This window comes from Thermobia domestica, chromosome 7 (assembly GCF_964235325.1).
Source record: "Thermobia domestica chromosome 7, izTheDome1.hap1.1, whole genome shotgun sequence".
Classification (NCBI taxonomy): domain Eukaryota; kingdom Metazoa; phylum Arthropoda; class Insecta; order Zygentoma; family Lepismatidae; genus Thermobia; species Thermobia domestica.
Genome location: NC_137460.1, coordinates 107,155,875 through 107,169,182, shown reverse-complemented (window position 1 = coordinate 107,169,182; position 13,308 = coordinate 107,155,875). Strand labels below are relative to the sequence as shown.

The 13,308-nt window shown below is 35.8% G+C and overlaps 1 protein-coding gene across 1 annotated transcript in view; it reads right to left on the bottom strand.

The window, feature by feature from the left end:
• The window catches only part of LOC145690307 (L-threonine ammonia-lyase-like), a 132,319-nt gene that overhangs the window by 36,811 nt on the left and 82,200 nt on the right, over nt 1-13,308 (bottom strand). The window contains exon 5 of the mRNA XM_081765084.1: nt 6,630-6,785. Within this exon, the coding sequence (XP_081621210.1) occupies nt 6,630-6,785 (156 nt within the window). The remainder of the gene's footprint in view (nt 1-6,629; nt 6,786-13,308) is intronic.

Genomic DNA, 13,308 nt, shown 5'->3' with positions numbered 1-13,308 from the left:
CTGCATTTCTTCCAGTATGAAAAGATAAATAAGCGTAAAATTACATTTCATGACTTAGATTAAATGGCTGTAGCGCTGACATATCAGCTACTTCTGGGCCTGGGCCATTGGGGCTGTCTGAAAAATTAGGTTTGTTTGAGTTACTGGATCTATCAGAGTGAGAGCAATTCCGAAAAGCAATTCCGACTCGAAGTCGTGACCAAAGTGATCGAAATTGCACCAGTAAGAAATAATTTACGAATAAATAAGAGTTACGATATTGAAAAAAAAGAATGAAACTTTTACAAGATGAGGAAATTAACCTGATACTGCATATAGTCAGTATAATTCTCCTTTTCATCAAAAGCACTTTTCAGATTAGGTGCTAATGGTAATTTATTATTGGAACAATTTTCAATACTAAAAAGGTACTGAGGAAAATATTTAACTAAATTTGAGAAAGTTAAGAAAAGTATACAGGAAAAAAACGTTAAAGACTATGCATGCAAAATGTCTGGTGCTAGTGTTTTGTAAGCTTTTGAAAAACAATGGCTGGACAGGAAAGAAAATCTCTTGAGAAATGAAACTGAAGAATGTTTTAGCATTCAAGCTTATACTAGTGCGATTATATTCAATGTAAGATATATCTTACAGATAAATTTCACTGCGCGACTCTTGATTACATAGAAGGCGTTGTTATGCATTGTTCACTACATTAAACATAACAACTCATATTTGATATCAAGAAATAGCTTACGCATGCAAGACAGCATCAATACTATTAATCTAAGTCTGTATTATACAAATGAAAAAGACATTGTTTAACGTAAAGTAAATGGTTGAACCGTTCGGTGGAGATAGTTAACACCTATCTCAAACTGAGTTGTTGTCACGTCATATTTATTAAAGTGCGTATCCTAATAAAGGAGAGAGGGTTAAAATACTTAACAAATAGAATATTTCACGTTAGTGAGATAAAACTTAGTAGATAAAACCTTTATTAAAAACGAGTAATCACGTATCCAAGCATTTCGAGAAATTTCGGTATTGAGGAAGACTGTCAATTTCTATAACTTTTGTTAATTTAAGAATGATGATATCGAGGTTGTATGTCTTGTGTTCACATTAAAACGGATGATCTGCTTGAAATGATTTTTTTACTATACTGTATGTAGCATTTGGCTCCACTCGGATTCTTATAATGTTATATTCATTAACATGTATGCTGTAAGAGTAAGGTGAAACTAGGTATATAATTATCTTGGTTTAAAATGTGAGCTCCTCTTCCATCGTCTTCAAATATCAGCTTTGAAGGGGAGAGGAGGCAAGTTCCAAATACGTGGTGAATAAGTCAAAGTGATATCGTGATTGTCTGTCTAATCGAATAACCTGAGTTGTTCTTAAATCTTTGATTCACAAGTTTGTTCCTTCTCCACACAAAACTACAAATATGACATATTTAATTATCATACTCTGCATTTGTTTCAAAGCAGCCGCCATTAATTGATCAAAGACATCTGTCCGATACTATACAGGAAATGCTCCCCTCAATAAAAGAGAATTTTAAAAAATTTTAGGACATGTTCTGTTTATTTATAATAAAGAATTAATATACGGAGTTTCAGATCTCCAACTTGAACGGCTTGTGAGGTACTAAATTTTTCGCAAAAATTCGGACCCCTTTAGAATATGTAACATAAGGAAAGCGATACTCATATGACAACTTCCTAGTTGAGACTAAGGCCTAACTATATACCAAAAATCATTTCATTTGACTTTGCAATTTGGATGTGATGATCACGCACACATAGTTACATTGAATTTTTTATATAATAATTCATATATTAAACGTAATTCAAAAAACTTACAGTAGATAGCTCCTCTAAAAAGCCAGACTGCATCTCAAAGCTAACTAATAAGTACTATTGCTATTATTACAATTGCAAATATCAATCTAAAATTTAACTGAAGTTCTTTTTTCAATAGAAACAAATGAAGAAACGAAGAAAAAGATGCCTTGAAAGTAAAACGTAGACAAATTCACTAGTGTTCAGAAGCTGTCTACAATGTACTGAGCAGAATAGGTCGGTGGGTCGTAATGCGTTGTCAAAGTAGATCGGTGGGTCAGAGTGGGTCCCGGCGGGTGGTGAGTCGCAGTGAGTCACGTTCTGTTGACCCGTGACCCACTGTCCCGCTCCATCTCTGGACTGCACATACGGATAAAGCAATCATATATATGTGTTTTAACCTTCCAGACTTTACTTAACCTCCACTAATTTAAGATAATTAACAAAAATGCAGGAAAGCAATTATTAATAACAAATATAAACATATAGAAATTTATTTTGAAAGAAAAAAAGCAATCCGTGTACTCGAGACTCGAACCCGCATTACCCCAGTCAACAGGCAGACACCTTACAGACTTATCCACGGCACAACTTTAATTTCGAAGCTTTATTTATACTGACTTGTGAGTGTGTTACGTAACAACGCTACCAGATGTCAGTACTGGTATGACCACCACCTTGAAGACCCATTTCGCAGTTACGAAGTCACTCTATTAACCCCCATTAATCCGATATCTATATCCATCTCTCTCTCTCTCTCAAACACACACACACACAAGAGTATAGATTTGATTTTAATTCTATACTTGATTTTAATCTACAGAACGAATGCTTTTAATGAAAACAAGAGGCCTGTTAGCCGTAGATGGCTAAAGGCCGTAAATAAAATTCGAACTTCAAGTGAAACTGGGGTAACTCGCCGACAATGGCTGATTTAATATGTTTGATAATAGCGCGTGTAATGGCTGATTTATAAACGCAGATGATATAGCCTGTGTAAATAACTGAGTAGCGTGTGTGACTCTTATTTTAAGGGTTCTGCATTCGATTCTTAGTCTAGACTAAAAGTTACATTTTTTTCAAGGAATTAAACACGGTAAATGAGGTTCGCATTTGATACTAAAAGAGATTTGTCCTATGAAGGGAGAAGAACCATGACAAATACAGGGGGAAGGGGGAAAGACTGTTTATCCTTAATTGTTAAAATTTAATTTATTCACATGTCTTTCGCTCTTTCCTTTCCCTCTTTCCTTCTTTTTCCATTTGTTTATCTTTCCATACTTTTTCTGTCTCTGCATGATGCGTATTATTATTTTCGTTTTCTTTGCATTAATTTCTATCTCTTAGAACTTAACGTCAATGGAATTTCTGCAGATTTATCTCGTGGTTATTTCTCTAAGTGATGCTCTCAGATAGTAATACTTTTTCTTCCAAGTGGAGGAATATCCTGGCATATTATGTTTTCGGGAATGTATTTGCTGTGATGTTGGTTGTCCAACTATCAGACATACAACGAAACTATTCTGCTACTGGAAAAAGCTATCATTTCTTATATATCCAACCTCCACATTTTAATGTTCGTGGCTGTACAAAGTCCCTTCATGACTAATTATATATGTACCAATAAGCCGAGAGTAAAGGACCCTAATAACTCCACAATATTTCAATTTTCAGTGCTTTGCCTGGTTCGCAGCCTGCAACGGCGGTAAAACAATAAGTAATAATTATTATACTTATTACGTATGCGATAACATGTTCTTTTCTGCAGTTCGCTTCAGTTGATCCATATAACAAATTTCGTGGCGTGTACGAGGAACTCGGATCTATTCCAATTGAAATTGAGTACAAGAATTGTGTAAAGTATTTTGAATGTCAAGTAACTGTAAAAAATACAGTAAGAAAACCTCTGAAAGCTCACAGGAAAGTTTGCGCCAGAACTTACAGCTCCAGAAAACCTCCTAAACCAGTGCTACAACAACCTTAGCTTGAGATAGAGACTTCCAGTTTTGCCGCACATCAATGTGACTCAGAAATATTGCAAAACTGTACATGTAAATAATTCTGCCTCACTTCCAGTTCCACCTCAATAATTTCAGAGGATTCATTGCCACGTGAGTAGTCAATCTACCCTTCTTATCTCATCAAGAATGTCCCAATGTCCTACCATCATCAGTTCTAAGCTCTCTGTGGCTGAACGACAGATAACAGATTCCTGTCACGGATTGAATACCGCGACAAAGGATGATTTAGATTTTCTTCTCGCTCGCTAGCTGTAATTTCACATTCAGTGTGGTAGAAACATTGCACTTTTGAAACTTCTGTAAAATATTGTGGCCTAAATATAAACTACAACAAAAAAAAAACTTTTTGATAAGCTATTGGATGAAATGTACAATGAAGTTACTTAAGTCCCCATCATTGGTGGAACAATTTGCATTTTGCTTACAGATATTTGGGAAAACGAATCTATCGTTTCAATAAAAATGTCGTAACATTTATTCACAATGCACGTAGAAATAGTGGCAAAATTAAAAACATTTTTCTTGAAGCTATTGATAAGTCTAGTTCAGGAGTTCTTTGAGACGTTGTCAGTAAGTCAAAACACTAAAAAGTCATACAATCCGATTATTTATTGTACAATTTCAGATGACGCGAGTAATACGGTTAAAATGGGGGAAAACACTACGGTTTTTGCATTCTGCCTGTAAGTACATGCTGGAAATCTTCTAGTCGAGGACTTATTCTTAAGGAACATCATACCTCGTGTTAAGATAATATTGAAAGCTTTCATGAACCCTGATCAGAGACATTAATTCATAAAAATAATGACTGTAAAGTATGCCTTGCTGCAGATACTCAATACTAAGAAATATATTTGTCTCTCCCTCTATAATAATTTAAGTGTAATGAAGAAGTTGCTGCCAATGATAAAGCTGACAAACTACTTTCCTCAATATTCCTCCTTTATGACAGTTTGTTTTTCAAAGAAGCTTCCGATACAGTTACAGTCCTTAATCCAGTGAGCGAACTAATAAATGGATGGCAAAAGCAAAAAGGAAGAAGCAAGTGTTGCAGATGTAGTTGAATTGTGGGTTAACTTTCGTCTACCTGAAGCTCAAATGAACCTCCTCGCACATGTAAAATAAAGGAGTAGCCAACTCTTCAATCCTTCAGAAATAATCAACTATCAGCAATCTCGAGAAAAATTTAAGAATATATAAAGAAGAGAATTACATCACCACGCATATTCATGTGTTTCGCTACTCGACAACATTAGGAGTTGTCAGAAATTGCTTTGAAACTACTGAATATCCCCGCTCCTTAAGCGAAAAATTGGAAAACTTCTGTCAAATTAGTCGTTTGTATGATACATAACGACACAATGAACCGACTTACGTGGAGTTGGAAACATTCAGATATCTGAGTTCGCAACAGTTAGGCAGCGACTACAATGTCTGGCTGTTGGTAGTAGTATCATAGAGAAAACAGCGTAAAACATGAGGACCAGTAGGACAGCAGTGAGCAGTCAACTGAGTAGATGGGGATAGTGTAAAACGTACGACCTTTTCTGATTTTCAAAGAGAGCAAATTGTTGACGATACAATTCTAGAGGTACAGGTCTATGTAGATGTCAATATCTGTGGGTATCATCACTATAGCCTCCGCGATTATGAATGTGGATGTTCGTAATAAAACAAGAATTTTAGTGATGATTCTTGTGAACACTTTAAATTATTTCCATCTTGTAATAAAGAGCCGTTACACTTTCAAGAGAAATAATCGCAGAAAAAAATTGAGTTTCGTTAATTATTTTATCTTTTTCTCTGTTTTTAAAACCTATAATAAATAGACCTATGAAATGGTAATCTGATGTACGTGATTTGTGAAACATTGTAATGAAGCTGAATACTTACATTGACCATGCAATTTCCGCATCTAAACATAAGTGAACATCTTCGGTTCGGTTTGGAGACAGTAATCCAATAAAGATTTCCGCCTCCATGCTCTCTCACGGAGTGAGTCATGCACTGTACGCGGAATAGCATTGGCGTCAGTAGTACATGAGCTTTGGGGGGGACAGACTACCGACGTGGCTAAGGCGTATTGAATCCCCCGAGGAAAATGGGAGTCCGGGGATCCATCCCCGGAAAATATAACAAAATAGTCATCGTACATTGCATTGTAAGCATTTTGACTTAAAAAGTAACTGCTCTTAGATGTTACATCATGCCGTTGCAGAATGTCTGACATGTAACAGTTTTCCGTATATCACATTTATATACTTATGTTACCTTCGTCAGCTATATGTTATATACGTCAATTTGTATGTGAGATCCTGACCGCCTACATTGTTCATACAGAAAGTACGTATAGATGGAACACTTATAGAGAAAGTATAATTAAACATGCGTTTTCAGTTATACGTCTGCTGCACGTTAAGTCCAAAATCTACAGGAATTACACATGTAACCTATTGTTTTTGGTACACCACCTACGATTTTTTTCTCAGTGTAGGTGGACGAAAAACCGATTTACAGATATTATGGGGGACACATCCCCGGTGAGATTGACACTCCTGCAGAATAGTATAATATTCCGTTTTTTACCTCCACAGTCTACATTACATGTTGGCCCAGAGCAATTGTGAGAGCGAAAGATAGTCCAACACAATATTCATATGGTAAATTGCACTTTTCAAGTATTTCCATTAAATTTTGATGAGGATTTGTACATGTAAATGAGCTACTATTCAATAGTGTACTACTGGTACTATTTGGTATGATAGTCATATTCATAACTTACAATCTTATCAACACAAGGAGCTGCTGAAGCAAATGCATTAAAGCCAACTAATGGAACAGCCAAACCATCAGCTAAAGTTCGTTCGCATGGCGTGAAAGTAGGTTTTCCATTTTTTATGGAGTTTGCAAATCCAGGACATTTATCCGATTCGATAGCCTAGAAAGAGAATAGTAATAAAGATAAAATATGTGAATAGTTCGTAGATTGTAGTGTTTAATGTGGACGTTTTCACCGAGGGTATTTTAGTCACAAAGGGGTCAAGCAGTGACAAAAGTTCTCATAAAAAATATATTTAAAAACTACAAAAATAAAAACAATGGCCAAAAATAAAGAAAAAATCAATGATCTCATTCCGCGAAATTATTTCTGATTAGTGTCACTAGTAAAGGATTGTTTTCTATTTTCCCAAGCTTCCTCGCGGCTAAGCGGTTAGCGTACACGCCTTTGACGTGGGAGGCCCGGATTCGATTTCCGGCGGGAGCTCATGTAGTTTGGATCCGACGTTAAGCTGTAGGTTCCACGTCTCATACAGCTTCGATGTTGAAAGGGACGTTAAACTAAACATCAAATCAAATATATTTTACCAAGTCCCCAACATGTCTCCGTATATTGCCGAAACGTCAGTATCGAAAGATTGAAAAGCCCTGTTCAAAAGAACGTGTTTTGCTTGTGATTGGCATGTAGTATAATCGTAGATGTAGGCAGACGGTTGGCCAACTTCTGGAAGACGAAAGCCCCTCAAAAGTATGAGACATATATCAATTTATGGATCTCGTCGATCTGAACAAAATAGCATGTGGTTCAAATCTTCATGCATTGTTTTCGAGAATATCGTTAAAAACAATTTATTGACATATACTATAGAAATGCCACCTTTTAAGGTGAACTTAACTAACTCTATGGCCTAAGGAACGCGGAGGTTCAATGCCGCGTTCACAAAAGCTCTCCACTGACTTCTATCCTTAGCTAATTGGATCCAGTTTCTACTTTGTATTCCTATCTCTGCGAGATCCATATTAATATTGTCCTCCCATCTGCGCCTAGGTCTTCCTAATGGTCGTTTTCCGATGGCTGTTCCAGTCAAGACTTTGAAAGCGTTTCTACTTTCTTCCATTCTAGCTACATGACCTGCCCATCTAAGCCTCCTAGACTTGACGACTCTAACAATGTTGGGTAAACCATATAAATTTAGTTCCTCATTATGAAGTTTCCGCTATTCCCTATTCCTGTTCCTCTTGGGTCCGAATAATCGTCTCAGGATCTTGTTCTCAAATACTTTCATGTTCTTCCCTCAGAGTAAGCGATCATGTTTCGCAACCATACAGAACAACAGGCATGATTATCGTTTTGTATATTTTAAGCTTCAAATTCTTCGACAGAAATCGCGACGACAAGAGATTTTGAACCGAATAGTAACACGAATTCCCTGCTTTTAGTCGACATTTAATTTCTTCGTGAATATGATTTTCGTCTGTTAATATTGAACCTAAATATTTGAAAGTAAACATTTTATCAAAAGTATTATTTAATATTTTAACGCATCCACAATTTGGCGTATTACGGTCCCAACGCACTTCCATGTATTTAGTTTTATCTGCATTTACTTCTAAACCCATGTCCCTGGAAGCGTTTAATAAGATCTCTGCATTTCTTTCTATTGTTCTCCTATCATCCCCTATTAAATTTACATCATCAGCATATGCCATAACCTGGTGAATACCGTTCAACTATAGGCCCTGGTTGCTATCTTTGATTTTCCTTATGGCGTATTGCAGTTAAATGATAATGCCGATAACGCATCTCTTTGTTTCAGGCCATTTTCGACGTGAAAGCTCGTGGATAAAAATTTTCCTACCCGGACTTTACTTTGGGATTCATTTAAAGATATCTTAATTAATCTAATTAGCTTTCTCGGTATTCCAAGTTCTGTAAGAACTTGTATAATGTTTCTCTCCTAACCGAGTCGTACGCCTTTCTAAAATCAATAAATAATTGATGTACCGGGGTATTGTATTCAAACTTTTTTTCGAGTATTTGGCCAATGATAAATATTTGGTCGATAGTTGATCGATTTCGTCTAAATCTACACTGATAATCTCCAATAATTTCATCTGCGTATGGGGTCAATCTTGCTAATAGAATATTTGAAAGGATTTTATAGGATGTTGACAGAACAGAAATGCCTCGATAATTATTACAGTCAGTTTTGTCGCCTTTCTTGTGAATTGGAACAATGATTGATTCTTTCCACTCTTGTGGCAATTCTTCCATGTTCCATATAAGGAGAATGAGTTTGTGTATCTTGTTCCACAATTTTTCGCCTCCAGCTAAAATGAACTCAGCCGGAATTTCATCTATACCCGGAGATTTGTGTTTCTTTAATTTCTTTATAGCGGTTTCTACTTCTATTCGGTTGGGTTCTGGAATATACGGTTCTGCGGTGTGTATCTCCTTTTCTCCACGCACATTAGTTTTTGGCTGCGTGTTAAGCAAATCGTCAAAGAAATCTCTCCATCTATTTAAGAGGCTATCCGTATCAGTGAGAACTGTTCCGTCAGCTTTCTTTAAAATATAAGCACGAGGTTGATAGCCTTTCTTAAATTCGCTGATCCCCTTATACATGTCCCGAATATTTTTATTTTTACTATTATCTTCGAGTTCCTTAATTTTAGCTTTCAAAAAATCGCGGTTCTTTGTTCTAAAAGTTTTTGAAGTTTCCCGCCTGTTATCTGCGAAATTTTGTGTAGTTATTTCATTCGGATTTTGTATCCAGCGTAATTTTGCCTGTTTTCTCTTCTCTGCTAGATTAAGGCATTCCTGGTCGAACTATGGTTTGTTCCTACGTATTTCCGCGTGTCCCAATTTTTCTATTTCTGAACTTTTAAGGCTATCTTAATTTCAATCCAAGTATCCTCAATACTAGTGCACTCCGAGTCTTCTAAAACCGAGAATCTACTCGAAACTTCAATCTGACATTCCTCTCTTACCTGGCTCTCTTCGAATTTCTTTAAATTAAATCTCTCCGTTTTCGGACATTGAATATTACCTTTATTGAACGATAACCTCTCTCGTATTATCGCTACTACCAGGTAGTGATCAGTATCACAATCAGTCCCTCTGAACGACCGGACATCAATTATGCTAGATTGCCTTCTTTTATCTACTAAAACGTGATCAATTTGATTATGTGTTTTTCCGTCTGGTGATGTCCAAGTGTATTTATGAACGTCGCGATGTGGGAGTTTTGTACTCTTCACGATTAGATTTTTGGATGTTGCTGAGTTCACAAGTCTAACACCGTTGTCATTACTTTCCTTATGTAGACTTTCGTTCCCTATAATCGGTTTGAAAATATCCTTTCGTCCTACCTTCGCATTGAAATCCCCTAATAGAATTTTCATATAAGATCGCGGGAGTTGGTCAAATATCCGTTCCACTTCTTCGTAAAAACTGTCTTCCTTATCGTTATCCTTATCTTCAGTTGGGGCATTTATATACATTTAAAACAATAATATCACACCACCGACCCTTAAGAGTAATAAAAGAAAGTCTGTCAGTAACAAATTCAACCCATTTAATTGCTGGTAATATTCATTTGTGTACGAAAACGTCGGTTCCTAACTGGTGATTTTTTTTATTTCCTTCCCCGTAAATGAACATAAAATTTCCGGAATTCACACATCCATTTCCTTCCCACCTAACTTCCTGAACTCCTACTAGGTCAATCCTGTATTTCTCTAGCTCACTCGTTACGGATTTTAACGCGCCTGCCCTATAAAGATATAAAGACATGTAATATTCCAAGTTCCAAATCTCATGTCCATTTTCTTTTGCTGGAGGTCGTGCCAAGTTATCAGTCCTTGTCCGAGGCTTTTGTGAATGTTTCTGAATAAGTGCCTTTTTTTACAGGATGAGGTTGTTAGCCTTACCCAAACCCCCAAGCTGGAGGACCACTCCTAGTCGTCTGTCTGGGACTGCTTATTCAGTATATTTGCAGCTAACCTCTATATCTAGAGGCCTTCTCCTCGATCCGCAACCTGAGGACGGGCCATGCCGTGTTGACAGGAAACCACGTTAACCTTTTAAGGTGAAACATACTAAAATGTACGCTCATTCAGTCTTCTGTTATAATAGTAGCATTGAGCTCTCCGACATTCCTGTTTAGTCAGAACATTCCTGGATTTACATCGATTATCCCCTCAGGATTGGTTCGGTATTCCAAATGTCGCGGTTTCTCTGTAAAACATAAGTAAAAAAATTCGTGCCATATCTTTTTGTTAAAAATCTTGTTTTATTAGTTATCGATGCTCAACTGGCAGGAATAATCCCTAATCTGTCACTCACTTTAGCAAGTTCTTACTTATCATTTAACTAACTGATATTTCAATAAAAACCAAATACATAACTATGAATATACTCTAAACTTCAAGATTGGTCTCCAGGATTTTATAATCTAAAGATATGTGATCTCAATATGAGCAAGATGACAACACACTATACAATACATCCGCATAAATATAAAACATTTGTATATGATTAACTCTTACACTTTAAGTTCTGTTAATAAATTTAAAGAAATACGTAAAATTTGCGTACAATGTCTTTAATATATAATGCTTAAAATCTTCAGTAATAAAATCTATTCTAAAAATGTTTTAGCATCATGCTTTTACTGTTAACAAAAGTTGTAATCACAATTAGAAGCTAGAAAACCGAATGTATTGCATAACAACTTTGCATGAATAGATAGTCAAGAAAAATGTATATAAACCTGCATAAATCAGCATAAATGATAGATAATATTTGGTATTGTTCGAATATTTAAATTTCTGCAAAAACCATACATTATCTATATTCGAGATTATTTCCAAAACTTTCCTGTCTGAACTGAAATATCACGCTATTGATAATACACGTTCATAGTATATAGTGCCATCCCAAGAGCGCAGACTTCCCAAAATGTATGTGGGTGCATATCAATAGTGGGACATATTATCCTATACGTTTTCAGGAATGTCTCGATATTTAATTTAATTTTAGTTAAAATCTTTTATGAACACTGTTATAAAGGGCTATGCTGTGATAAAGTAAAATATACCGGTACTATAAGGGTAAGTTGAGGCTGCCCTTCCTCAGTCGGTAACATGGTTGACTTTAACACAAGATAAACGGGTTCAAACTTGGGTCCAAAGAGGGTGGATAACTTAACGAAATGTGCAATATTTACAATTTGTTATCTGTTACGGTTACTATTTTGTAACCCATTTCTGCACCTAGTTAATAACGTTATTGGTCAGTGTAACTTTTAAAATGGTACGCTCTGAATTATGTTACGCTGAGTAACGTTACTCAATGGAACATTCTGCAGTTTGGTATTGTAGTTACGGTCACCAAGGGATTAGCGTTACTCGAAATACCCACGTATGTCGTACCTGCTTGAGATTGTTAAGATAAAACTGGTTCCACTGAATACCTGTTCTCTCTTGAACCCAAAGGGTTTTGTTCCTTGATTTTAGCGATATGAAACGTATTGAAATTCTGCAGAACATTTTTGTGTAAGTAGACATATTTTTGTTATGATGAGTACCATTTCTATGTTTCTCTTTTCTTTATCGGTTACCTTTTGTACCTGTATTTCATCTTCTTCAATTCTGATGGTCTTGGAGTTACGCTTGAGTAACGTTTAAACATCCTTGGCGACAGGGAGTCTAAGGTTGGCTTTAAAAGAATCTCCATTATACTAGTAAATAAATTCCACGTTTTTCAGTCTGTTTTCTTTTTCCTCATACTTAAGATTCAGTAAACACCTTAGGCCAGCGTTTCCCAACCGGTGTGCCGCGAATGGGCCGCTGGTGTGCCGCGAAAAAATCGAAACAAATTATTAATTCTATACGAACCAAATTGCAAGACAGGGGAAAATGTATATTTATATTTCACATTACTATGAACCTCTACTATAAATCTACAATTTTAAATTTCATACTGTGTTACTTTTCTGTACATTTTTAATGTTGAAAAATTAGGAAATTTTCAGAAGCAGTAACTCCGAAATGACTTGTTTTAAGGCTAAAGTAACCGCACAAGCGTCTTTCTGGTAAAGTTCTAGCCTTAAAACACGTAACATGACTCCATTTGTATTTGAAATTTTGAATTCCAATCAAAAATGGCAGCCATGATGCTTGATAGCACTATCTGATGTGTCAGACCACTTAAAAGTTTCATCATTCTCCCTCAACCCGTTCTTAACGCACAAGGGTGGTGAGGACTTTTGTTTCACCATGCATATTGATAGATTGTGTGAAATCTCCACAATAGGTAGATTTTAAAATCTACCTAAAAAGCTAATTACAACCAAGAAAGTACTTATGAGAATCACTGGCAAGAGGGTGTAATAAAAAGGGGTTGGAATATGAAATAAGTTGAGAATTACTAATCTATACTGAAATATTCTGTACCCAGCACAGTGTTATTAATCCGGATAAAATAAATGAAAAGGTCGATTGCTAGTAAAGAGCAAAAAGTCCTAAGAAATAAGTTATTACATGATTTTGAAACATGTTAAAATCGTGTTTTAAACTGTTCAAAATGTTTGACATGTTTTTTTTTCGTCTGTGTTTTAAAACATGTTTAAAACGTTTTGAACATTTTTTTATGTTTTAAACACATGTTTTGTTCTTTT